Source organism: Dryobates pubescens, chromosome 6 (assembly GCF_014839835.1).
Source record: "Dryobates pubescens isolate bDryPub1 chromosome 6, bDryPub1.pri, whole genome shotgun sequence".
Classification (NCBI taxonomy): domain Eukaryota; kingdom Metazoa; phylum Chordata; class Aves; order Piciformes; family Picidae; genus Dryobates; species Dryobates pubescens.
The window spans coordinates 22857532-22885107 of NC_071617.1; the positions used below are offsets into that span (position 1 = coordinate 22857532).

At 41.6% G+C, this 27576-nt stretch overlaps 1 protein-coding gene across 5 annotated transcripts in view; it reads right to left on the bottom strand.

Annotated features, from left to right (window-relative positions):
• Nucleotides 1-510: 510 nt before the first annotated feature.
• GRM1 (glutamate metabotropic receptor 1) overlaps nt 511-27576 on the bottom strand; it is a 190795-nt gene continuing 163729 nt past the window's right edge. The window contains exons 9-11 of one of the 5 annotated variants that reach the window (XM_054162743.1): nt 13729-13767; nt 12582-12666; nt 3567-3682 (exon numbers count right to left, since the gene is read on the bottom strand). In XM_054162743.1, coding sequence (XP_054018718.1) covers nt 12606-12666; nt 13729-13767 — 100 coding nt within the window. In that variant the 3' untranslated portion in view covers nt 3567-3682; nt 12582-12605. Of the gene's footprint in view, nt 3718-12581; nt 12667-13728; nt 13768-27576 lie in introns of all 5 variants that reach the window. The other 4 variants (XM_054162744.1, XM_054162745.1, XM_054162741.1 and 1 more) reach the window with 4 other exon arrangements.

Here is a 27576-nt window from a genome sequence, read left to right on the forward strand (position 1 = left end):
AAAGAAAGAACTTATACAGGAAGCCTCGTAGCTTGTACATCTACATACACAAGGTGAGTCCTTGCTCTTTAGATATATTTATGTATGTGTATGTTTCCAGTTTTAACAATTACAAACTAAAAGCTAATATACTGAATTTCAAGAAAACTACTCATGATATAATTACATTGCAATAATAAAATCAGTGCTTAATATGTTCAAACCAGACAGATATGAAAACAGTAGTACCTTGCCGCATTGCAGTCTCTCATCTATGTGAGTCTGTTGTTCTTTTTTTCAAATCTATCTCAATTACCAACTTCCCAGTACTAGCTCTGGGCTACTGACAATGTGTGTGTTTTGGAAAGAGCACAACAAATCTTATACTAAGATTGGAAGATAGAATGCATTGCTAGTGAGGTGATCAGCAAAAAAAAAAAGGTGTTTTCCTCATTGCTGTAATGAGTAATCGGCATGAAAAGAAAATCCACCTTCCCCCTCCCCCCTCCAAAAAAAAACCCCACACCCCAAAACAAAAACCAAACCACAACCCCAAAAGAAACAAACAAAACCACCCCAAAAAGTCCCCCAGAAAGCTCCAAGCAAAAATCAACCAATGGACCCTCAGGTGTCTTAGGTTCATTAGAGACATCAATCTACTAGACAAAGACATAACTGTGTCTTTGGGCAAAGTCATTTCATGCTTTCTACAGCAAGGCAATGACAGCAACTGGCCAGTAGTCACATTGAAAGGAGCAAACATTTTGAAAAAGAGGCTGGTTAGGAGCACCAACCAAACCTTTCAGTACCACTGCTATATAATTATAATGAAACAATGAGATCTGGACCTCTAGATAAGAATTGATGACTGGCAGCAGGACTTCTTAAAATTCAAGTCAAAAGAAAGAAGAGTAGAAATATACTAACTTCAGAAAAAACCCTGATAGAGTATTCACAAGAAGCATGTTTAAATCCAGGTTTTGCAACTATATTAACATGAAGAGATTCCTTTAAAATATCTTTGGAAATAAAGTGTAGAACTGTGGGACAGATACTTGGCTAAATTCAACAGCACAATGAAAATTCATAGCGGCTAAAATCCTGTCCTGTATATGTCTAATATGCACATTTGTAAATAGGGTGATAGTAAGTATAGGTAAGTTCAAACCACAGCCATTAGATCTGGACTTTGAACACTCCAGTCATTAGGGAGCCTTGGATCATGCCCATCCCTGGGAAACACAGGAAGGACAGAGAAGGAGGAATGAATGACAGAACTAGAGCTGCCTAGAAGAGATATTTAAAATACAATATTATATATTAAATAGAACTGGAAGCAATGAAAAGAACTAAACATCATCAAGAGATTAAAAGAGCTGCTTATAACGCACCCTGTGAATTTATGCACACATTAAGCACTGATGAAATTTCCTGTCTGGGCATGATTTTATTTTAAATTATCTGAAGCAACAAAGTAGTTTCATTAGTTTTCCTGTCTCACCTTTTATACTGGCAATAATACAATGTTTCTGAAACAGACTTTTTTTCTTTTTGCATTTTCTTTTGTCAACCACACTTGCTGCAAACATGTAAAATCACAAGTTTTCAATGCACTGGTTATTAATACCATATGTCTACTTCATAAAATATCTGCAAAATAAAGCACCCTGTTACAAGGGCAACAACTGTCTCATCTTGTATATGAAAACAAAAAAAGGTGTGTCAGCACAGCATACAAACCGCCAAAGAGCTATTGAATATTTGTAACAATGCAATATAAAACATGACTTAAACATAAAAATATTCATAGTATATATGACAATCTTCCAAGGGGGAGTTATTGGACGTGATGCTTCACACATACCTTACGCACGCATACGGAAACACAAACGTACGCTCACGCTCTTGCTACAAGACTGACTATAATCTCCAGGATGGAATTGCCCTTCTTCAGAGTAATAGTTGTTGCTCTAAGTATACAGCTATTTTCCAATGTATCTGAGTCACAAGTGACACAAAGGAATGATGTAATCACATGGCAAATACGTTGCATTATGAAAAGTTAGTCAATAAATATAGTTCTGCTACAGGAAATGTTGTGTAACAGTTTAGCCACATGGTTTGCAATCTTATACAAAAAGGCAGTTTCCTAAGCCTTTACCATATTACAAGTACAACAGCAAGGGCTTTATTCAGAAACCTCTCGAGTTTTAACTTGACCACACTTCTTGATCTTGTTCACAATAAGTGTTTAAAAAAATCCCAAATCCCCACAAAAGCAGCCTAGTATGAAGAGAAATTGTTCAGACACAAGTCTTTAAGAGCCGTAAGCTTTCACATTATCTCAGTTCATCTCCCCCAGACACATTATGCAGTTGTACAACCTCTAGAAAGCAGGAAAAAAATCCTTTCTGCATATGTGTCTCATATACAAGTAGCTTCATTCCTCTTCACCACACTGTACCCTTCCAGCTGCTGGATGTGTTGCTTCCATAGCAGACAGACAGCAGTTGTGACACGTGATAGTGACTTCTCCAAGTCGTACTTCCCAGAGTCCTTTTCAAGCATTGCCAAGAGAGGGTGTGACTGAGTGTGATTTCCCACCCCCCTGCCCCCCATGTGTCTTATTAATTTTTTTGCTAAAGAAGTTGTCTCTCGGGTTTGTGCTTTGTTATGGTTTCCTATTTTCTCAAAGTACAGTGGTTTTATTTTTAACAGCTAGAGAATTTTGAGCCCTCAAAATGGATTTTTTTTTTCCCTTTTCTTTCATTTACTGAAGTGCAGGATGAAGTTTTTGCCCTGTCATATGTGACTTTTGTTCTCTGCTCTCTCTCTCCCCAGCCCTGGGAGACTTTCCTCCCCAGGACCTCCCAGCGGATAGCTGCCGAAGTCCTTCTTGTCTCTTTCAGTGTCTACAGGGTGGATGAGCTTTGCTTATAATCCCTCAGGATGACAGAGGCATAGGTCACATCTGGGGGGGTGCAAAGCACTGACTCCGAGACGGGCGAGCTAGGCACAGAGCTGCCCGAAGCCACCGAATCCCGGAAAGGGGATGGGGGTGTCAGTGCTGGAGAATCTTCCAAAGTCAGTTTACTGGTTGCTGGCTCGTCGTCCTCCTCCTCTGGGTTCTTCTCATAGACATATCCCTGAATGAGCTTCAGCTTCTCGCTCTCCACTTCCTCAGTCAAGGGAGACAGGGGGTCCTCGCTAAAGGCAGTCACCTGGAGAGGCGTCAGAGGCAGCTGCTGCAGTGCGGGGGGCTGCACACCATTCCCCGAGCCCGGCGTAGGGAGGATGGCATTCAAGTCAGGTATGCCAGTGGCAATCTTGTCGACCACGCCTTGCAGCTGGTCCATGAGAGACTGTGGCTGCAGGGGCAGGGTCTTGGAGGGCTGCTCAGGCAAGAAGAGGGGGGTCTCCTCCACTGTGGCCTGCAGTGGAGGGGTCGACGTTACCTTCCTGTGCACCACCATGGAGGGGCTGCTGGACTGGTTGAGGTGAATGGGGTCTCTATCTTTTTCCTCTTCCACATTGCACAGAGTCTTACTGCTGATGTTGCTAAAAGTTAGGCTCTTGCTTTCGCCGTGGTGGCTTTTCGTGAGGGGTTTGATCACTGCTGTCTGATTGCACCCTGTCTCCTGATTCTTCACATGCACTGAGAGTCTGTGCCATGTGTGTTCCCCTTTGGGAGTTTCTCTTCCACCTGGTTCAGACCATGACACAGACTTTCCATTAGAACTATGAATAAAATAAAGATGGGTTTATTTGCATTTACATTACACAGACATGGGCAGTATAACAAACAAGTCTACAAAAATACTGTTGGTTTGCCTCATTAATAAATCTCCCCCCTCCAGTTCTTCATGTCCTCACAGAAATACTACAAGGAAACAACAGTGTATTTTAACAGCAGCAATTACTCTTGATTTTCATCAAAAGGCAATTACTCCCTACTGGTTCCTCACCCTACAGCCAGCCAGGAAAGCCTAGCCCACAGGAAGGGCTCTGGGAGGGCTGGCAGTCTTTTGAGGACTCTGTGTCATTTATCTAAATTTGCTGCCCCCATCTTGCAGGAGGGAAGAAAAAAAACCACCAAAAACCAACAATGGGGGGGGGGGGAGGGGGAAGCCACAGGAAGAGCTTTAATTGAGCCTGATTTACTGCTTTTAGGAAATATTTTCAAAATCCTGAACAAAAAATAACTCACATACTTGGCCCTTGGCACTCAGGGAGGAATTGTTACTAACCCCTCCATTCCTTTCTATTCCCTGGTCCCTCTTTGCACTTAGGAATGCATTAAGGACTCCCAGGGCCTCCCTCAGGTAGGAGGCAAACACTTTTCTTTCTGAGCGACTATTATTTACCAACCAGGATGAAATGCTGGGGTTGAAAACAGTTGGTTTGTGTGGGTGGAGGAACAAGCAGCTACATGATCATGGTAAGTCAAACCCTCTGACTTGTGGGCTGGATCTCATCAAAACCCTGGTCTGCTTGGCTGAGTGAGGACTCAAGTGAAGGTGAAGTCTATCCCTGAGGAACTGCAGGTTTTCTGCATTTCCCTGTACATTTGCAGAGAGCAGCACTCAAAGCAGAGCAATACCTCATTAACAGCTGGTAGAACAGCAAGCTGAGCAGTGCTTAAGAGGACCAAGCAATTGTTTAATTGCAGGTCAGGCAGTAGAGATCATTCAACAAATAATACATATCACCTGGGTGGAAACCAGAGACAGAGAGAAATTTTGAGATCATTTATTTGAAGCAGCCTTATCTCAGGGTTTCGTCCCTCAAGGGGCAGGAGTAAACAAAGGACTACTTTTCAGAATCTGTGATTGTAGGGCAGGTGGGAAACAAGCTGAGTGGGAGGCTGGCACAGCAGTGTTGCCTCCTGCTACTGCACACAGTGAGTGAGATTGCTTCCCTTACATACAGCCTGAAATATTGTTGTAAGTATTTTGCTTTTCCTTGGTGGGACTCCTGTACTTCTCTTTTTCAATTTAGTTTTGTAAAGAAAAAAAAAAAAAAAAAGACTTTGTCAGCTGCAAAAACCTGGTGCAACACAGATAATGTTTACAGAAAAGAAATGTACAAGACAATGTGGCACTTTTCTGCTGAGAAGCAAATATTCCCAGGAAAAGCAAAAAAATTTGAGATGGATCCAAGATGTGAAGTCTATCTCCCACTCTAGACTCCCAGGTGCTGGACCCACGACTCACCACCCCTGTGCGGACTGGCTCACAAGAAAAGGCCAATCTAAAAAATGCATAACTCCCCAAAGCATGGTAAGACCTGGAGCTGTTGCTATTTAGAGCTTTAAACCTAGAGCAAAAATAAAAGCCAAGTTCCCAAGAATGAAACCTCTATATTATAATGATCAATAAGAAGAATGGAAGTTTAGAAGCATTCCTGTTTTGATCAAAACAAGCTGGCATTTTTTTGAAGTCTTACAGAGAATAGCAAATGAATGTAACTATTGGGCATGAAAGATTTTTATAGTAATATTTTAATGTACCAAGTTTTTAACATACCAAGATCTACCAGCTTCACATAAACCCACATTTTGCCTGCTTTAACTTCAAAACAAGGCTCCTCTTGATGAAAGGAAAATAAGGGCTTTCATACTGTATTTTGCTGGTGCTATAGCTTAAAAATACTACAAAGGGCTGTTTTGAAAAAAAAATCTTGATGATTATCTGCTTTCTCTTATGCTAAGTCCACTTCTGCATCATTTAGTTCTTCATATCTGGCTCTGGTGTGCCATCACGCTTTTGAATTCCTCTTCACACCATCTGTTTAGTCTCTATCTCATTTTCTTCTCAAGATTTTGTATTTTACATCAAAGGCAAGCGCTGCTATTTTAAGGAACTCACTACCTCTGTCTTCAGATCTTCATCCTATTCAGACTTCTGTAGCATTCTCCATAATGTACTTAACGAGCTCCGGTCAACTGCCGTATTTAAATCAAGCTGCATAGTGAAAGCCATACCCAAAGGTGCGCAAACCACTTCATCAGGCTTTGTCTGTTGCTCACTTGCTCTATGGGAAAGCTGGTGCTGCCAAAGCACTTGCCTCCACCTCCCAGACTTTACTGTTCATGGCTCTGATGGCCTTGTGGCAAATAGCTTTAGAGCTGTGATGGCTCTCCGTGGGGTCAATCTTGCCATTTCTACTGTTCTCCTCAGTCTCTTGTTCCAGCTCTTTCCCTCAATTTGCTATCCTTGCTCTGTCCATGCACCATTAGCCTGTTAATGAGTCACATTTGAGACAGAATCACAAGGGCTGGGCTCTCTCTTGATGGATAGCTGGTGTGGAGTCACACCAAGACTGACACATTCGAGCAGAATTAACAGTTAACATGCAAGAAAAATGCTTGTTACCCTGGAACAAAGACCAGCCATGTTGAATGGCATTAACTGACTTTTAGTGAAGATAGACCTGCACAAGCTCAGACCGAAACCAGGTCTCAACGAGGTAGAAATCAATTCCCTTGTGCACAGTGATGATGACAATCCTGACTGCATATCGGATACATAGTCACAGTTTGCTGTTTACCCCCTTCTTTTTTGAAGGATGGATGTATTAATGAAAGAAGGTGAAGATCAAAATAATCTGCCTACTGTAATGGGAGAATGAATGATTTTTCCTCACAAAAGCAGGAGAGGTCACCAAGCCAGATCGCAGTGGGGTAATTGAAAACATGATGTCCAATTGCACAGTGATGAAGGAAAACTAACTGGTACTCCCTTTCTTTTGTTGTCAGACTGATGATTGGCCAAACCCACCTCCTTGTAGTCACTACAGTAACTGAAATGCCACAGACAGGAGGGCTTATTGTGGTAACCTAGTGGTTCCTTCTGTGAAAATAAAATCTTAGGAATTAACATTAAATGCAACCTGAGAAGGGCTTGTCAACTTTTATCAGCAAAAATTAGGTCCAAATCCTGAACTATCTTATCAGATAAGGTCAGGTACTGTCCTGTCAAAAAATGGTGCTCCCATAGAATGGGGTACACTTACTGGCCACCTTACAGTTGTGCTCCAGAAAGCAGCACACACAGGGCTGTCTCTGCACATTTACACAGAGATGGCCAGACTTTGGGGACAGTGGGGAAGCAGAGCAAAGGACAAAAGCAGTGCAGTGGACAAAATGTCTCAGCCCAAACAGCAGCTGCTGATGGATGCCTTCCTAGGGAAGCCAGCAAAGGAACTTCTGCCCTGCCCACAGAAAGGCTGTTAGCTTTCTCTAGCTCTGGAGTGGTGTGCCCCAAGGATCAGTGCTGGGCCCCGTGCTCTTTAACATCTTTATTGATGATCTGGATGAGGGCATCGAGTCCATCATCAGTAAATTTGCTGACGACACCAAGCTGGGGGCAGGAGTTGATCTGCTGGAGGGTAGAGAGGCTCTGCAGAGGGACCTCGACAGGCTGGGCAGATGGGCAGAGTCCAACGGCATGAGATTTAATACATCCAAGTGCCGGGTTCTGCACATTGGCCACAACAACCCCATGCAGAGCTACAGGCTGGGGTCAGAGTGGCTGGAGAGCAGTCAGGTGGAAAGGGACCTGGGGGTCCTGGTTGATGGTAGGCTGAACATGAGCCTGCAGTGTGCCCAGGCAGCCAAGAGGGCCAATGGCATCCTGGCCTGTATCAGGAACAGTGTGGCCAGCAGGAGCAGGGAGGTCATTCTGCCCCTGTACACTGCACTGGTTAGGCCACACCTTGAGTACTGTGTCCAGTTCTGGGCCCCTCAGTTTAGGAAGGATGTTGACTTGCTGGAGCATGTCCAGAAAAGGGCAACAAGGTTGGTGATGGGCTTGGAGCACAAGCCCTATGAGGAGAGATTGAGGGAGCTGGGGTTGCTTAGTCTGAAGAGGAGGAGACTCAGGGGTGACCTTATTGCTCTCTACAACTACCTGAAGGGGGGTTGTAGTGAGGCAGAGGTTGGTCTCTTCTCCCAGGCAACCAGTACCAGAACAAGAGGGCACAGTCTCAGGCTGCGTCAGGGGAGCTTTAGGCTGGAGGTTAGGAGGAAGTTTTACACAGAGAGAGTGATTGCCCATTGGAATGGGCTGCCTGAGGAGGTGGTGGGGTCGCCGTCGCTGGGGGTGTTCAGGGCGAGGCTTGACAGGATGCTTGGTTCCATGGTTTAGTTGATTGGGTAGTGTTGGATGATAGGTTGGACACGATGATCTCGAAGGTCTCTTCCAACCTGGTTTTATTCTATTCAACATCAGTGAGTCTGAGCAAAACTGTGTCCCACTGTGGCCTCACTGTGCCCAGGACACAAGCTGACAATCTTAAAATTTAAGGTTAGCACCTGCACTGCAGCACATTGCAGGTGCTTTGCTAAGCAACCCCATTACTGCTACCACTCCAGTAAGGCCACAAGGGCATGAAGTTTAAAACAAAGGAAGTGAATTGATTTTAAGCCAGGGTAGTGGTATCTCCCTGTGCTAAGCAGGACCTTTCTCTTGGAGTTGCAGCCAGCCACTCAGCAGAACAAGCCACACTGGGTAGCATGCTCCTACAAGCCTAATTTTTTGAACATTGCTCCTACAGACTCACATTTCTTGCTAACCCAGGTTCAACTTCTCTATAGCTCATCTAAGAGTGAGTGAGCTATCCCTGGCCACAGTCTGTTTATAGTGTATGCTCATGTCTTTTGCCTGATATTATTACCTAAAATTAAAAAATTATTCACAAACCAATTCCATTCTTAGTCTATTTACACTCAATCTATCTCAGTGAGTCAATCTATCTCAGTGATAAGAAGACCTAACGAGTTCTCACAGTGTGATTCCAATGCTTTCTGTGATGCTGTGTAATTAGAGCAAAGCTTAACCTCCCACTTACATTTCGGGAAATTTAAATTACTGAACTAACTTTTCCTTGTCACTCCTCCCTCTCTCCCTTCCCCCCTTATTTTTAGGAATAAATTGCCTTAGGCACAGGAAATTATATTCTATAGAAATTAGACAGCTGCTTTAAATGTATGATGGAAACTGCTACACAAAACACAGGAATTTATAATGCTGTCAGGCTGTTTCTCAGGGGCAGAACTTCATGCGACCTGAAGTTGTTATCAGATAGCAGAAGCCCTGAGCTCCTTTCCCAACCTTCTATCTTGCCACTGGCCTGTGTCAAGTAGATCTAACCTATTCATTTTCTTCACTAGTTACTAGTTTCTTAACTACTGCAGAAGTTAAGTATTACTTTGATCTGAGCAACACATAGGCTTTCCAATGTACATCAACCCTATTAATAATGGATTTTTTTCCCTTAATTTGTTTCTTTCTTAAATTGAAATGTTAATATTATACAGTCTGTAATGTGGATGTAATAACTATTTCTAGCCTAAGTACCCTGTATCATGATCCTAGTTTCCATCCACAGGTTCCTCAGATTGAGGTTGGACCCTCAGGGCAGGATCAAAGGTTGTCCCCTGCCATGCCTTGGTCACTCAGACAGGGCAAAGCAGGAGCCAGGATTTGGGTCGTGCACTTTATGCTTGTGCTACTGTGGAACTGCTGGCTCATACCTGTTCTCAGAAGCAGAGACTTATTTCCAAATCCAACAGCTCAGATATAGCCACTTCAGATCTTAACAACTGCATATATGTACATAGGTACTTTTATACAACTCTAAATTCAGGGAGGGTGAGAGAGATGTTCACTGCAATGCTTCCACATAGTTGAAGTCATATGACTTCAGCATGTATCACAGATCTTACCAAGCTCAGCAAAGGTCTGAGTATATTACACTGATTGTGTGTATAAAGGGCTGGCTAATTAAGTATTTTGGAAAAAAAAAACCATATTATTAAATAGCTCCTAATATGTTGCTTGGAAAAAAAAACAACTTACTCTAATACAGAATAAAAGGCTCAGGATAATAAACAGTTTGTCCCAAATAACAAGAAATTCATCCAGTATTCAAGAAATAGAGATCCAAAACCTGCAAATCAAAGTGAAATTAACAAGTTCTCTTACTAATCAATATTTTCTAATTTATTTTGTTGTTATCAATAACAGAATAAGAATGAATACATCCTACTAGATCACCATTGTCATTTTTTTTTAAAGGATTTTGAAGTTAGTGCATAGTGTAAGCCATCACAGATCCTCTGGTATCAATGGAGAAGCACATTCGTGTTATCTGAAGACGTGTCTCATGCTGCACATTTAAGTGTGTATGACAGTGCAGCCAGTGGCAATACCTAAACTGGAGCACTTATTCAGACAGACTCCAAAAGGAGAATCTGAAAACTGAAAATTACAATGTTTGAGAGCAAACTTAACCCTGTTGCCACAGGAAGCTTGCTCACAAGTCTCCTCATTCGTGATATACAAATCTCCCTAATATACTGCAGTAGATAAAGCTACTGGTAATGCATGTGGGTTTTCTGGGTGTGCCTGAAAGTTTCCACGGTAACGAATGTGCAGCTTCAGAAGCAAAGAACCCTGAAACTCAAAGCTGATGTTTCTGAGTTTAATATGGTAATAACATTTTGTGATTCTGTATTTTCATAATTCTGTGTTTCTGACCATTTCCAGGATCACACAGGGAACAGAGATCAGTGTTAGCACAGTAACTGATGCCAAGTATGGTGAATATCAAAATACAAGAGTTTCAAGCCCTTACAGCTAATTGCTTCTAACTGGAAGGTGAGGGGAACCATAGCACCTGTGGTGATTTCGATTGTGTTGGGTAGCAAAGGAGGCCTTCCTTAGGAAAATCCAGACTTACAAACTGATATAGTTCTGGTGACTGAGCCTCAGGTATGAGGCCAGGTGGTGATGATGGGCATCTGGGGATATGATGGACACGTGCCTACTGCTCAGCCTGTGCTATGTGGCCACAGGGAGCTCAGGCAGTTGGCTGATGATGGAAGATGTGTCCTTCCTCTGGCCATAGTACAGCACTGCCAGGCCTCTGAAAGCATCAGCCCTGGCTGGAAAGAGAGGGAAGCCTGAAGGGCAGGGACAGCTAGAGAAGCCAAAATAACAAGCCTCATGCTCAGCGGGTCTGAAAAGCTCTTCTGCTTTTTAAATCCTTTCTTATTTGCCACAAAACCAGTTGGAGTCACACCAGAGGTGTTTCTCAGAAGCTCCTCTAGATGAGGATTCTTTTTTCAAATAGAAAAAAAAATAAAATTCAAGTGTCATCATGCAAAAGCAGGAGGCTCAGCCTTCCCTCTTTGCAGGAGTTTTACATCTTGTGCCTACGCTTTTTGAAGATAATTTGTTCTTGTTCTGATTGCATTTGCCTCCTAATGGTGTGCCTGTGTTGGACTCCCATTTTATCATCAGTTTTTCCAGACAGACAGTTGGTGACCTGTGCCTTGGGAATGTGCAGCATTTATTCCAGCTCAGAAAAAGAAGGGCATATTGTTGCTGGACTGGAAGCTTGCAGTAAAATGTTTGTATTGCTCCTTGCATTGGATTTGTAAAGTTTGCCTTTCAGGATGGCAATTCTGATTGCTGCACCGTCCCCGTAAAACCATCACTACCACTCCAAATATATGACACATTGTAAGTATTTATTCTGATCTGCAAATCAGCAGATTTGGTTGAATTATTATCGTGGCTACCTGTCCACAAATAGCATAGATTGTATGAGACATATACAGAGCTAGACTGCTTTGTTGCTGGCTAGAGCAGCCAACAGCATCTCTGGCCATAGAGAGACAGCACTGTTCAAAATGCTGTGTCAGTGGATCGCAGGCAGTTTTCCACCTAGTCACTGCACAACCTTCCCTGGGGCAGAGAGCAGGACTGTTTCACATCTGCAGTTTATCAGATGGAAACAAGCATAAATCTGACCTGGAAGAAATGAGGCAAGGCCTTTCCGTTTCTGCAGCAGCTAGCATGTTTTCTCCACTGGGCTTGTGTTTGCTCAGAGATGACAGCATTTGCCCTTCTTGTTTCTGAAGGGCTGAACTTTGCTATTGGTCACTGAATGCAGAATATGCAGAATCTGAAGACCTTTCGGAAATTACACAGGAAATATTTATCTGCTGTTTTTTAAAGACACTTTTGAGCAACTGTTTGTCGGTAGGCCAGATTCTGCTGGTTTTATTTACATGTGCATGTTCATGATTTCCCTGTTCTGCTTATCCCACCAAAGCAGTGTTTTCTGTATTCCCTCTGCTGGCTCTGCGGCAGCAGTTGACTAACAAGCACAATTAGCAGGAGCCGTGCACAGCACGTGTCTTGCCGTGAGACAGCCACTAGATTGTTGTTTAAAGCACGCAGGACAATGTCACCTCCATGCAAAACTGTAAACAAGAAAAATACGTTGGCTAAATGGAAAAAGAAGATAAAATTAGTACAAAAAAAAAAGGGGTGTGTTTGCAAAGTTGTAGGCATTGACAAATAAAATTGAAGGCTTTAAAAAATAAAAAAGTAAAAGCTGCAAAAATTTATTCAGTGTCCTCTTCATCACATCTGGACAATCAAATAAAGCATTGTGCAAAACAGGGGACATAAGCAAATTTCCCATCTTTAATGGCATGCACCACATTTGTCCCATCACCAGACATGATAAACCAATGAGAAAGAGAAAGCAAGGGGTAAAACCACTCTTTGTCATGCAGCTTCTCTTACACATTCACTGCAGTGTGGGATTTTTCAAAGCTGCACATGTGCCGACGGACACTGGCTGGTGGGCGAGAACTCTGGCTGCCTCTTCCTGAAGATTGAAAAGAAAAAGACACCCAGTGAGTGGTTATACACATGTGCACACATGGTGGCTATACCACTCAATAGGGTGCCTGTCCCTGACCTACATCTAAGGGTCACTGTGGGTTCTCCTGTCTTTGTTGCCTCTTGTCACCTCAGCTTCCACAAGGATCTCTCCTTGGCTCCAGCACGGTACTGTTTAAATAGGTTCTTGTGGTATTCAGAACCCACTTCCTCTGCTGAGCCTTGAGGCATTTTGCATACCAGATAGTAAGGGCTGCTGTGCATCTAGCTGTTACAGGACTTCTGCCCTGGTACTCCCAACACAGGGTGAAATGATGAAAAAGGGAGCATCTTAATTTTGCATCTTATTTACAAAAGCATCACCAGAAGTTTTTGTTGGAGTTTTTAACATATATTCAGCTCCTGCTTTTTCCTGTGTCTCTCATTCTCCCAATATGTTTTTCTAAATGCTTCCTTTCTTTTACTTCTGATTTCTAGCTGAACAGCCACTAGCTTTCATTATATGTGATTTCGCTATATGTGCTGCTTCTCTTTTCAAGGATACATTGTCCTAGTTGAGATAGACACAAAAATGAACAGTCATCTGGAAGCTCTGTCTGCAACGGTAACTCAAAAAGGGATGGCAGACTGCAGTTTTGGCCATCAATATAAGAAAATGTCCACCTCATTTTTCTCCTCTTCCTTACCATATCAAATGGGTACAAACTTTGATTTGTCTTCCCCAGTATCCATAAAAATATACACACACACGCGCGTGCTTTAACAAAAATCTCAGGTATTTTGCACATGGAATGTATCGATGAGTTTCTGCAAATAAAAAATTGTCATTGTGTTGCAAATAAAATGCAAACAAAAATTCAGCATTTCTCCCCATCAAACAATAATAGTGCATGCTTGCCAGATTTCTGTTTATCTCAAAACAACATATGGATGGTATGTGCATGTACTATATACGCAGTAAAGCTGCTTATTAGCCAAACAAGCCATTCTTCTCACCACATACTAAAGCACCAGAGCACAGCATGATGTACACAAATTACATGCATACCCATTTTGGAGAGGTAGATGCCTTGAGATGACTTCTGAACTATTATGAATAAAACACAAACAAGACATACTGCTGAGCAATTTTGTAAACCTACTCACTTTGATATCTCTAGAAAATTAAATTCCTTACCAGGTGTAATGAGGTCTGTAAGATTTGACAATTAAAAGGCAATCATAATTAGAAACTTAGCTACCATGCTCTCTCCTACATCCTGTTAAAGTTACAGAGATTATTATGCTTCTCCTTAAACAGAATTTCCAACATTTTGACAGACCTCCAGTTTTCTTCATCTGTTGACAGAATAAGAGCTTTCTACTTTCTGTGCTTGCTTTGTTAAACGTCAGTAATTAGTAGTTTATTCACTCACAGGAGCTAATTTTACAAGGCAAGTAGCAACATGCAGTTGATTATCTGAGAGAAAAATTCAGTTCTAAGAGTGTTTCACATACACACAGCATGTGAGGGCACACAGCCACAGAGAACCTTGATCAAGGACCCTGAAAATGGTAGAAGACTTGTTTCAGAATACTGCTTGGGACCTGGGTCTCTCTGACTCAACAGGCTTTGCCAGTTATCTTCCCTCAGCTACTCCAGCTTGTTGTTGCTTCTGGCTTACTTATTTGCATCCCTTCGCCCCCTTCTTTCTATTTGTTCTTATTCAGATATAGCCCCAGAGTAAATTCAGGTCACTTTGCTTTCCAAACTTTGAGCAGCTGTAGGTCTTGTTATGAAATACTCCAATGTGAAAGGAAGAAAGAAGCCTGATTCATCACACAGTCCAAAATGCTTCCTAATGTGTTGGGGTTGGGGCCGCAGTTGTGGTCTGCAACCAAAATGCTATATGTAATGGAGTATGAAATACCCAAATGCCTCTCCAGGCTTGCATTCTCTGGGAGGCTCTTGTTAAAATGCTGACAAGCTCCAACAAAGCAGTAGTGTGCCTTTTGTTCAAGGTCAAGGGTGATTCCCATATGATAAAACACAGCATATATACTACAAAAATCAGCTTTAAATCTTCAGGGTAATGCTTCAGTAGAAATTGACTCTATAGTGAAATTCAGATTTTTAGAGGTATGGGAAATATAGTGCATGTGTTCTACCTCTGTGAATTATTTTGCTATTATTAAACAAATGCTTTTAGAGCACGAAATTTGAAATATCCTTGCAGGCTTGCTTCATTTTACTAGTAGGGTGTGCTACTGCAGGGCCTGGATTCAGAATTAGTGCTCAGACCTCTGTACCTCTCTTTTTTATTTCTATTTTGAATCATGACTATTTATCTCTTTTTCCTCCCAGTCTTTCTTGCAGTGATGTCACTTATACATTTATCTGGTTACCAAAAAATTAGGTAGCTTGCCCCTCTTTACAACATGAGGATTAAAGCGTCATTTGTGGGACAGTGTTTTCAAGGGTAATTCCTGCTGAGTATTAGTATCCTGAGCCCAGAGGCAAGATGAATCTTCTGTGCATTTGAACAAGGAGTTGGCATACCATCACGAAAGTGTCTAAACTGCTTTCTAATGAACCCCTGGATGCAGAAACAGGGAGTTTGGCAGAGGAAACAGTGTGGCAATACAGAAGGTTCCTGAAAGAAGTGAATTAATTGCTTTACTTTATGTTCTTTGAAGCAGAAAAATCCTTTTAGCTAGTCATTCAGAACAGGGTAGGTAACAGGCCTGTTGAAATCTGGAGTGAGGAATATAAAAGATCTGAGGGAAGAGTCACTTTTTTTTTTTCCTTAAGTGTAAATGAATCATCCTATGAGGCAAACAGCTGTGTCAGGATTGTAGGAAAGTGTAAATTGCTATCCGTAATGTTTTATATCTGACCAGCTGTGAAACCAGAAATGTTCACCTTCTGCTCTGGAATTGCTCTCTGCTCAGCCAGACTCCCCCAGCAGACACAAATTGAATGAATCTGTCTGGTGTCTGGCATAACTGAAGTGCAGGACACTGTGTTACCTATCATTGGAAGCCACAGTCAGAGATGCTGCACACTAGACACTGTCTGAGCTGTAAGAAAAGCCTTCATATTCCCCACAGTCAAAAACATACAGAAAAGCACAGCCCCAGATTTTAGAAAATCTAATTTGAAACAAGTGACCATCAATAGCACAAAGAAGAAAGCCAAGAGGGGAAATTCAAGCAGAGATGATGGCATCATGTGGAAACTTACAGTGAATCATCCCCTAGTTTTTAAGAAACTATGTATAACCCCTAGGTTTAATATAGGAAAGGAGAAGCCTTGTGCCATGTGCCCTGTGGCATACTGCCATCACATCCTAGAGAAGTTCCTGCTCCAGCATCCAGACTGAATGCACTCAGCCCTCTGAAGGGACAGCACAGCAACACCACAAACTTTCTAGCTTGCTTTTCACGTCTTCAACCCTCTAGCAGTCTACAAGGTGACTGGGGAGGTAAGCACACTTTGAATGTAGGACCAGATCAGTAAAGCACTCAACACCCATCCCAAATCCTCTTGATTCTGTAAATCTAGCACCTTCCTAGGCAGAAGCATATTCATCTTCTGATATTTGTGTGGTTGAAAGGTCAGGTTTTATGTATGGCTGTCATGGCTGGATCAAAATGTACCAACATAAAAAGAAGCAAGGCTGTGTTCTTTTCCTGTAGGAAGAGAAGGTGAATTTTCAATATCTTTTGTATGAGCCCTGAGGATCTGATGGAAGATTTTTGGAATATATTTCGTTAAGCAAACAGATGAATTTGGAAAGATGGAAAGGTTTTCAGAACAAATCCATTTTTAAAACAAAAGTCCTGAATACCAGGCTAAATAAGAGTTGGAAATAATTGCTTGGAGAATTAATTACACTATTCAGCGTCTCAGTGGCAGGTTTTTGAGAGAAAGAAATCAGTAGGAGCTGTGGAGCAAAGAGCACTGCAAGTAAGAAAGAGGTTATAGGATCATTCACAATTGCTAGGCAGAGTGAGACACAGATGATTATCACATGTGGAGGACTAGGAGCAGGAGAGATTTCTCTGCATGCCCTCTCTCTCAGGGTGTGAGCATCTGCTGAAGAGGACAGAAGGGTCAGGGTCACCAAGGACAACATAGTCCTGCAAGGTGCCCAGAAAGACCCAGTGCTGAGCTGCACAGTGGAGAGAGAGAGCTAAGGCTGCACTTCAGATCACCCCAGGCCAGCCAGATCCAACTGTGTGCCCAGAGGAACACTTTGGCCATCCCCAGCTGCTCGCTCCTGCTGCTTCATCTGTCCTTCCACGCAGCACAACCCTTGGTGCAATTCTCAATCAACTGGCATGGAATGACAGGAACAGCTAATCTGGGTCACAGCTAAACCAGAAAAAGAAGAGGGGTTGGGAGTGGGGTGGGTGGGAATTGGTTCCTTGCTCCAGTTCACAACATAGCTGTCCCAGCTCCTATGTCTGCAGAAGTGAAGGGACAGCTTGGGGTAAAGGAAGGGTTTGGGTGTCATTTCTGGCTTAGGACAACTTAAAGCATTTGTGGATTTACAGGCTATGATAGCTCAAAGCAGGCAAATCTCTTGACTGTCCAGGATAGTGGCATGCGAGATTTTCGAGATAACTTACATAACCCTAAGGATTAAGAAATCTGTATAGCCTTACATTTCAGAGGACATGAAAAAACAAAGGAGAAAGGACTACTCACTGACTGGGGAACACAAAGATGCCTGGGGCCACACTGGACCCTGTACTTCCTGAATACATGACCTCCAACTGCTTGTTCATGCAAGCTTCTGCCACACTCCTATGGCAACCCCTTAGAAGCCCATGCTGCAAGCATGTGAGCTCCCAAGGACCTTTGTGGAGCTGCTAAGTGGTTGCCTCTGCGTGTTGACAACATTAACCTGCCACCTCAGGCATGAGAGTCAGTGGCAGCACAGGTTAGTGCATGGCTCTCACTCACCTGCTTAATCAGCTTCCTGAGTGTTTTTTTTCTGTCATCTATGCTGATGTGGCTATGCTTTCAAGAATAGCCCCTTGCCAGTCCTTGTCAGTCTGCTTAAGGTACATAATCCCTCTGTGGTGGCTCACACAGACTCTGAGATTTATTTTTTGTTTGGTTGGTTGGTTGTTTTGTCAGTATTTTGATGCTGGCTGTCTGGTTAATTGGCTGATTTTGGAGCTGTTGGGATGCAAAAGCTTAGCAATTTCCAGACAGTCCTAGATTGAGAATGTAAGGCTTGCAAGCCAGCCAAACAGGCTGAACTGAACCATCTGAAATGATGTAGCTTGTGCCATAAAAAGAAATGTTCAGAAGACAACATTAAAAAAAACAACACACCAAAACCCAAAACATTTTCCATGGAAGTAGAGGGGAAGACTAACAAGAGCTTTATGTCAGAAAGCAACAACAGCAGACACTCCTGGCTTTAACATACTAAGGAACAGGAGAGATTAACATGCTGAGTAAAGAGAAGAATACACTAGCTAGGAGGCGGTTTGCAGATAGGCCTGTGAATATTGTGGGAGTACCTGGGACTGATTAAACTAAACTGCAAATATCACCAAACCATCTACTAGTGAGGAGCTGCTAGGATCAGGTCAGGAGGCACTTGTTTTTTCTAGAGTTTCAGATGAGCTTTGACATCTTCAACTGTGATGCAGCAACACAGCTGAGCTAATCTAATGATTTGCTGTTCCCCATATTGGGGCAGTAGGGACACCTTCTCTGTTGCTGGCATTAATGTTTATCTGACCTTGAGATCTGGCTTAAGGACAATCTAGAAGAAATAGTTCACTTTTTTTTTTTCTTTCCCCCTCCTTTCTGTAAGTTTAATTTTATAGAGTGGAAGAAAGCCACATCCTGCATGTCACGAAAGAAGAACCACAAAGCAGAGAAAGGGAAGCATCTTAAGAAGAGATAACTGAAGCAGTAAGTTAGAACTGGTAATTTGTTTATAATGGAGTCATAAGAAACCTGGAGCTTTTAGTTTTCAAGTGGGATTTAAAGTGATAAATTGTGTGATTACTCCTATCCTGCACAACTGGCTGTTGTTTATACTGATAATGCCTTTTAACCCATGCTTGTCAGGTGTGGGAGGCTGAATGCCCGAGCACATTATATATATACCCTGAAGAACTGGCTGACATGTTATTTCAAAATTAAATAGTCTTTAACAGCTTTAATGTGGAGGGAGATGTTCTACTGAAACAATATGCTTTCCTTTTCATCCCACACTGAAAATGTTTTTAGAGTCCTTTGGCATAGCAGAGAATATAACTTCTGTTGCTGGCCATGATTGCTAGCAATTCTTTGATAGTGGATGTCTTCTGCGTGGATATTAACCTGTCATAGCCTGTTCTGCAGACTTCCAGGCCTACATCTGGAAACCCTAGAGATCTGACAGTGCTGCTTTTTGAAGTCCTTTGGGTACAGAGCTAAGAACTGAGAGAGAACAAAGGAGAATATAATCACAGTTCTGCTCAGTGTGAGAACAGTTCTCAGTGTGTTTAGGTCAGATGGAGAACAATACCAAAACACAAGTGAAAAAAAAGCATCAAACCATACTACCTAAAAAAAAATTATAAGTCGAGGAGGAACCAAGGGTGGAGATTTTAAATTCTTCACTCTTCCTTTTAAAAAACCTTAAATCACCATAGACAAAAACAAAGAGAAGAAAGAAAGTTGCTCCTTTAAAACCACCAGTGGGACAGGCATTTAGCAGAGACTACATCCAGATTTTTGACTGGGTAGTGCACCAGAAATAAGCCTCTGCCTTGCCATGCCTGGTATCCAGAAGCGGTTTCTGCATCTTCTGTGTTCTACAAAAGTAACACAGAGAATGGAAAAATCGGCATGTAATTAAATATTATAGGAGATAGTACAAGTGTTTGTAAATTAATGTGTCTGACTTTTAGAATATTTTAAGAAAAATGGGCTTTTTCAAGTGCCTGGCTAGTGTGCGGTGTCGCATCCCTGTAATAACTAAAACTCAACTGCTGATTATGGTAAGACACAAAGGTATGCAGGTTGTGGTCTCACAAAGGCTTCGACAGTCAGCAGTGGTTCATGCTGTTGAAGCATGTGTAAACTGAAACTGCTTGGCTTTCGCTTTCAGTGTTTACTAAAACTCCCATTGTCAAAACTACTTCCAGCTCTGGAAGCACAAATAATGGGGAGGAGGTAACCTGAACTACTCCTGGTATGAATCTTTTTCAGATCCTTGCTTAGGAGAGGGAAGAGGTGTGGAGAGCATTCTCAAATACAGTGATAGTGCAAGTCAGGATAGTCAGGTCCTAGTGCCTTAGTGACAGCAGGCATCATCCTGACCAATTTGTTTTGAAACACATTACTTATCAAATGACAGAGCAACACGTGAGCCTCTTTCTACAGCAACAATATGTATGTGCCAGTGTCAGCATCAAGGACTGCATTTCTCTAATGAAATATACAGCAATACTGGAAAGAGACAAGCACTGTAGAATCAGTATAAACCCCTCTTCAGACAGCTTAATTTCTAACAGGATGGAAAATCGTACACTCCCATGGTCCCTTAAGAGAGGTAGACCATTATGTCTCCCTGAGGATGTGATTCATCTGTGAATTACAGTCTTACAAAAGATCAGATGCTGTGTTAGTGAGTGTTTGCAACATCTGTAGTTTGTCTTGCAGTGTTCTGTTTTGTGGAGCACCCCTTAGGAAAGGGTAACCCTCATTGCAGGCAAGGTTAAACTTGATGGACAAGCTAGAATGTGAGATGCCTTTTACTGACGTGAAAGAGATGACATCCACAAGGGCTGTCCTCTTCTTGGGATTTTCTGTGCTTGGTCTCTGTCTGTAAGCATGAAAATGGATTAAATAAATAAGCTCTAGTTCTGCATCTCACATTAGCAATTTTGCACTGAAGTGCTGGGATCAATCAAAGATATTTTTCAGACTACATCTTACTGAGGAAAAAAAGCCAAACCCTGTATATAGGTGTATATGGTGCTTATGATGTTTAACAGTCTTACGGAGGGAATATTAGAGATCCATATTATATCCTTCAATACACAAATTTTTGTTCACCTCTGAATTATCTCAAAAGTGTATGAAATCATAAGGTGGTTCAGACATACAAGCAGAGTAAACACCTGCACAATATCCTGTGTGTTTATTCTAGCAAGTATTTGCACAAGAATTAACATGTGCTTGTGAAATATCATAGCTTTGTTTGCTTCTGCTGAGAGGAGGTGAATAACTGAGGCAAAGTGCTGAAGCATCACACCTTTGAGTACCGGAAGGAGGTAAAAAGCACTATCGACTTAAAAAAATCTGAAAGTAGTCTCTAGGAGACTTGTATTTTAGTTCTTCATTCCATTTCAATTTCAAAATGCTAAATTAAAGAAATAAATGGTTATTCTTAATTTAAAAATGATATCTCAGACCCCTCCCCTAAACATGGGCTGGTGTTTGATTTTTATCTAAGTATGCGCTTCTGAGAGATGGAGTCTGACTTCTACATGTAATAACGGGAAATATCCAGGGGTTTAGGTACTTATCTGGATGCAGCCTTCAATAACTATTTATTTACCTCATAATTTTAAAAGGAAATTTCCTCCTTATTCTTCTCACAGAGAGAAATTTTCTTTAGTACTATGGTGCTAAGCAGGTAAACATCACTTGCTTATACCTTTATGTGAACACACTTGTTTGTATCACTTAATGTTGCGATGATGTATTTCTGTAGCACCCTAACTGGATTACAATAACTGCATTTCAGAATGAAAATGCAATAAATAATATATACAAATACAAAAATACAAGGAAATATAATATGTGGCCCAGTCAAGCAAGAAATTAAATTATAAGTGGTGTACTCATTCTTGTGTTTTATGCCAAGAAAGATACGAGCCTTCCTCAGTCAGGAACAAGACAGAACTGTAAAACTCCCCTCCGATGTGATTGTGGATCTACACAGCATCATGTTCAAATATTGAGATTAATTATACAAAGCTTCCTGGTGCTACAACAGTGTCTGTAAGTAAATGTCTTGTGATTCAGCATCTTGGACGTAGCAAAACAAAAGAAAAATCTGTAAAGCAAAGCTCTCAAGGAGCATTTTGATAAGAACCAGGCTACACTCAGAGACCATTCCTTGCATTTATGGAAGAACATAGTTGTGAACACCCATCAAAAGAAAATGTCAAAAGTGCCCTGGACTGGGAACTTCTGAGAAAGGGAGGAAATTGCATAAAACCTTACACAACAGCCCTTTCACCTAAAGTGACCATCCAAATAAAATGTGCCTTTGGCTGGTGGCAAAAAAGAAGTCTGGATGGGAGCCCAGGGTGCAGGTACCGTGCCTTTATATAAACTAATTCAATACAGCCTGGCTGTTGCCTGAGTGAGGTTTATCCTCACTGCTTTTACTGGGAGGCTGCTGCAGACCCTCATTGCTTTACTAATTTATTTGTCTTAAATGTAGTCCTGGGCGGCCTCTGCTTGGTCACAGAAGGAAACCCAGAGGAATAAGCCTAAACTGTGAGACCTCTTGGCTTGTACTTGATGACGATCGACCCAAACATATTGTGTAACTGTTCCTGCTCCTTCTCCTCAGCTTGCCTTAGGAGTGACATGTGATTGGTTATGCATGTGCTGGGACTCCCTTAAGCTGGGATAATTTGCAAGGCAAACCTACAGTGCATTATGCAGCCTTACCACTTATTTCTCATTAGAAGGGAAAAACCTAAATTCTGTACTTCCAGACTGGCTATCTTGCCTATAAGTAGAAAGATACACAGTTTAGTATATAATTTTGTATACATATTTTCCATGCTATTTTTTTTAAAATCAATACCCTTTTTTTTTTAACATTCATTTAAACAGCTAGAAAGAATGCAATTGTGGAAGTGACATCTCAGAGCCTATTCTGTGTTTCTTGATCCATGGGAGAGAATTACATCATATATACTAAAGCAAATGTAAATTCAAGGCTACAGAGGACAATATTAAATATAATTACATATGGGCAGCCCTACAACAGGATTTGAAGAGATTGCAATTTGATTATGAAGTTTCAGATTCTCTCATTTTGTGTTTCTTTCCAATTCTTTAATGTCAATTTTAAGAGTCTCTTGAAAACAAGTAACTGTCTCCTATAGTTATAAATATTTACTTAATTCAATATATTTACAAGGACTGAGCAGCTTGTCTCAGTTGAATTTTGTTCTTTGAAATTCACATCATGTACCTGACAGAACTGGGTAAGAGATGTTACCTGCCATGGTGCTATATGCTCACAAATTTGTTAATGGCTTAAGCCCAGTCAATAGCCCAGCAAAGCCAGCAAATGTAACAGCTGCTGAGAGATGTTTGGCATTAATACCTTCAGTTCTTCCTGTGAGTGTACAAGATGCCTTTGCAAAAATGGGCTCTAACCTCAGAAAAGGGTGAAGGACTACACTGCATACAGAACCTAGGCAAAAGCCAGGGAAGGCTGTGATGCGGAGATGAGTTAGGCTATACCAGGGTGCCCCCCGCCTTCCCTGTGACAGCTGTGGCACCAGAGAGCCATGCCAGAGTTGTCGCATCTTCATCTGTACTGCAAAGAGAGCTGACTCCTCCATGATATGCCCTGGGTGGGGCACAGAGGTGAAACAATTGCCCTGTGGTTGTGGAGCTTCATGCCATCATGAGGAGCTGGAAGTCACACAGCTGTGGAACAGCACTACATCTTGCAACCCATAGTCTCATTGCTGTGGGCCAATGGAGAGATCAGGAGATGGTGATAAAGTAATTATTTACACAAGCAACCTAACCTGTCCTGTATAATTTTCCCCATTATCTCATTATTATTTTTTTAAAAATCTTTGTGTTATGTCCTACTTATAGGAGCTTGCTACTTTTCTGCTCTTTCAAAACGCTCTTCTATAATATCCTTTTCCTCCCTGGGGTAAGCCTCAGCAGGATGGCCATGCAGGCCCACAAGGTTTAAGGGCCTTCTTGAAAGTGCCTTGGAATTTGGTATTTTCTGAGGTCTGTAATGATGATAATAAAGGCCTGTCTTGTTTTGTATGCAATTCTACTAAAGGACATAAGAAGTTTAGCCACTGAATCAGTTTTCTAAATTGCAAAGAAGAACAGTCTACCATTTACTACTAGATTCAGCAACTGTCTCCATACTGGTTTGACAATGATGTATACTAGACAATAATCTGTACAATAAGCATTTAAAGATTATTCTTACATGTTGCAGGCCAGGTGACACAATTTGGGACCAAAGATACTTAAAGACATCTTAGATTTTTCAGACTGGGTTCTGTTCTGAGGTGCAGGAGTTTAAAAATATAGTCTCTTCTATAGGAGAAGGTACCCTGGTGACCAGTTTTTATTCATCCTTCTTGCACTTTCCACTAAATCTTCTTGTTTCACATCTTTTGATATATTTCAGACAGGGACAGTTAAATATTCCCTGTGTGGCTGTGCCAGGTTGATACTGGTTTTGTTTGATTGCACACATTTCAGCCTGCAGAGGTCAGGAGAGGAACCACTGTTTCACTTATATTATTAAAGGTATTTTCATGTCCTCTGCTCACATGCCTTTCCTCTCTTTCCTTACCTCCTTACCCCTGCTTTAAAACAGCATATTGACTGCATGGAATAGCAATGTGAGAGAGGGAAAAGGGAGTACTTCTGAGCATCTCTTCCCTGTCTGAGGCACTCAGATTGGATCAAGTGAGAGGCTGCAAAAGGTCTGCATTTGTATGACTGCAACTGAACATGCTGAACATCTACTCTGTTCCTAGAAGCTCCAGCTCCTGCCATGCTTCACTGTACACTTGCCTCCTCCCACACCATGAAAAAACAGTGAAACAAAATGTCCTGCCTTCTGGACTTACTTATGCTAAGATTCCCTTCACCAGTTATCTGTGGGAGGCATTGAAAATGAAGGAGCTGGGGAGCCCAAAAGCCCTCGTGGACTGAGTCGCCAAGTGAATTGAGTCCCAGAAAAACAGGGCATGTCAGCACAGCTTGCTCAAGATGAAATGGCAATTCAGCAAGTCAGTTTAAAGAGAAAAAGTGACTTAAAAATACCTGGAGATAATTTTATAACTGACAAGACAAAAAGCAGATGGTTCTGTAAGCCTTGGGAATGGACATGTGTTACTAGGGGCAACGGAGAAAACTTATACCCAGAAAGAAAACTATGTAGGGAGGGAGGACAAAGAATAAGAACAGGTTCTTGTAAAAGAAGCAGGGAAAGGTAAAAGAAGCAGAGAAAGGAAAGCAGGGATGACCTTGGAGGTCTTTCCTGGTGTTTATAATTCTATGATTCTATGACGTTGGGTTGTGGAACACTTTTTATTGAGAGAGCCTTGGCTCACATGGGTTCCTGGACACCGCTTATTGTGGATGCCTGTGAGACCAGCCTAGAGTCACGGACTGCCAAACACGTTACAAAGATACATAAAAAGTACGTGTTGGGAAATGTTTAAAAACAGTTATTCATTTCCAAGTGCAGACAGCTGGAGGAAAACTAATTGAATGCAAACATACTAAAATCACAAGATGGAGACTAGGTGACTTACACATAAATGTGCAGTCGTGGCCACTCAGTGACTCCTGCTTGTTGGTCTTCCTATCAATCCAGAATTTGCAATACAACTTAGGCTGACAACTAAATCCTACTTAATCTCATTCAAAATGCACTAAAATGGTGCCCAGGCCTGGGATCTCAACCATACTTTTAAAACAATTTATATGTGAAGACCAAGGCAGCAGATAAGCATCACTACTAAACCTAGAGCTAATTCCTCAAAGATGCACAATGAACTCATCCCCTACAGTCTCCTCTGCAACACTGACATTTTTCATGCCACTGCAGTCCACAAGAAGCATGGGAGAAAGGGAAGCCTTGCGTGTGACTCAAACTCTGTTAGAGGGGGTATGTGGACTACAGAAAAGCAGGCAGATCAGCAAGGTGGAGGCTTGGCTTCAGCCTCTTGCACATTGTGTAGGGTCCATTTGAAACAGTGGGTAAAGGAGGCGTTTTGTGAACTTTTCTAAAGATCAGCCTCTTCAGTGTCACTGGTTATTTTTTCCCACACATAGTACTGAAAGGAGAATTGCTTCCTCAGAGAAGAAATCACATAGGAGTACTACAAATGAAGCCGATTGACCATCATAGACCAAAGTAACATTTGTGGTCAAGAACAAAGCTAATAATCACAGCAAGACTTATATCCAAAAGTTGCATCTCATGGGTGGGGAAAAATAACAACAAACCAACCAATCAACCAAAAACATTAAAAAGGCTTTCCTAAAAAGTGCTGCTATGTTATCACCTTGTAACAGCCAAGATTACATAATATCATCAAGCAGCAAACTCTCACAACAGATGTGCCTACAAAGCTTCAGCATCAGATATCACTCTCCTTCCATCTCTCCTGATAGACCAGTTTTTATACATATTTAAATATTCATTTGACAAGAGGGAGAAACTGACAGTAGCCAGGCAGTGAACACACTTGTGAGAGATCTCTCAGAAACAAATTCAAGCATTCGCAAAGCATTTCCTTAGGGTTTGCATCAGGATTTCTTTCTCTGTTCCAGGACACATTAATGGTCGAGAACAGAAAGAAACGAGGAGACTTGCTCTGGGACAAGAACATAGTCTGTCTTTTGGATGTTCACCTGGGGAATGAAAGATATGCTCTTATCCTGACTGCCTAAATTGTTGAGATAAAATTCCCTTGCACCTTCCCAAAGACTTCATCCCTCAATGGGAAAAAAATAAAGCGCTGCTGGCCCCTTACAGACACAGAAAGGGACAATTACAGAATCGAGAAGCAACATACTCAGCGATCTGAATTACTGAAAAACTAGCAAATAAATACTAGCTTTTGATGGGGAAAAAAAAAATAAGAAAAAAAAACTTGCAGATCATCCCAGAGGCCATTCCTGTGGGCAGTATGCATGTTCTAATAGTTTCAAGGCTTGTTTCAGGAAGGACCTGACTACACGTTTGAGTTACGTAAGTGCTTCAAAAGCTCCATCAGATTCTGTGTTTTCCTTCTTGGTTTCCTCAGTGACTGACACTTCTGTATCTGTGTCAGTGCAATGTCCTCATAAGCTTTGCAATGGACTTTGCTAGAAGCTAAAATATCCTCCAAAGCCCTGAAATCACTTTTTGTCCCTTCTTGTGACTTTGTTTCCAAAGCTGCACGTTTGTATACTGCACTACCTTGAGTTCCTCATGCTCATATACAGAAAGGTATGGTGTCCTCCATTAATAAGCCTACGTGCTTCCACATCTGTGCTGGTTTAGGTGTAGTAACTGCACAAGAGGTTTAAGTTAGAGGTTGAGATTTTGCTATGTAAAAGATCTGGATGTGTGACCTGAGGCAAAGAAGAACTTGGTATTGAGCTTTTAATTTAGAAGAGCACCTTAAAACTCTGTAGTGATTTTTTCTTCATACCACTCAAACAGGCTCAACAGAGAGGCCAAGAAAATCTTAAGAAAATTAAGCAACAAACAAACTGCTAAAATGTTCAGATAACCTCTGTTCTTCACAGGATGAAATATTTTCTCATATTATAAACTGTATTTTAAACACATTGCATTTGGATCTTTTTTAAGTACGGAGGGTTTTTCTTAGTGAAAGTAAAAGAACAGCAAGCACAACAAAGAATAAGTTACTAAGCTTCTTATAATCTAAAAGACCCAGTATTTCTTTCCTTTGTCAAATATCACCTTAAAGATACCAACATTGCTAGCCAGAGCCTATATTCTATGTTGTAGAGACACCACCCTAGTTTCTTACAGACATGTAAGACCTCACCCAAATTCCATAGAGTCAGAGGAAGGTGAATCAGGCTCTGTCTGTATTTGCATGAAATTCAGGCTCTTGAGCTACAGACATTTTT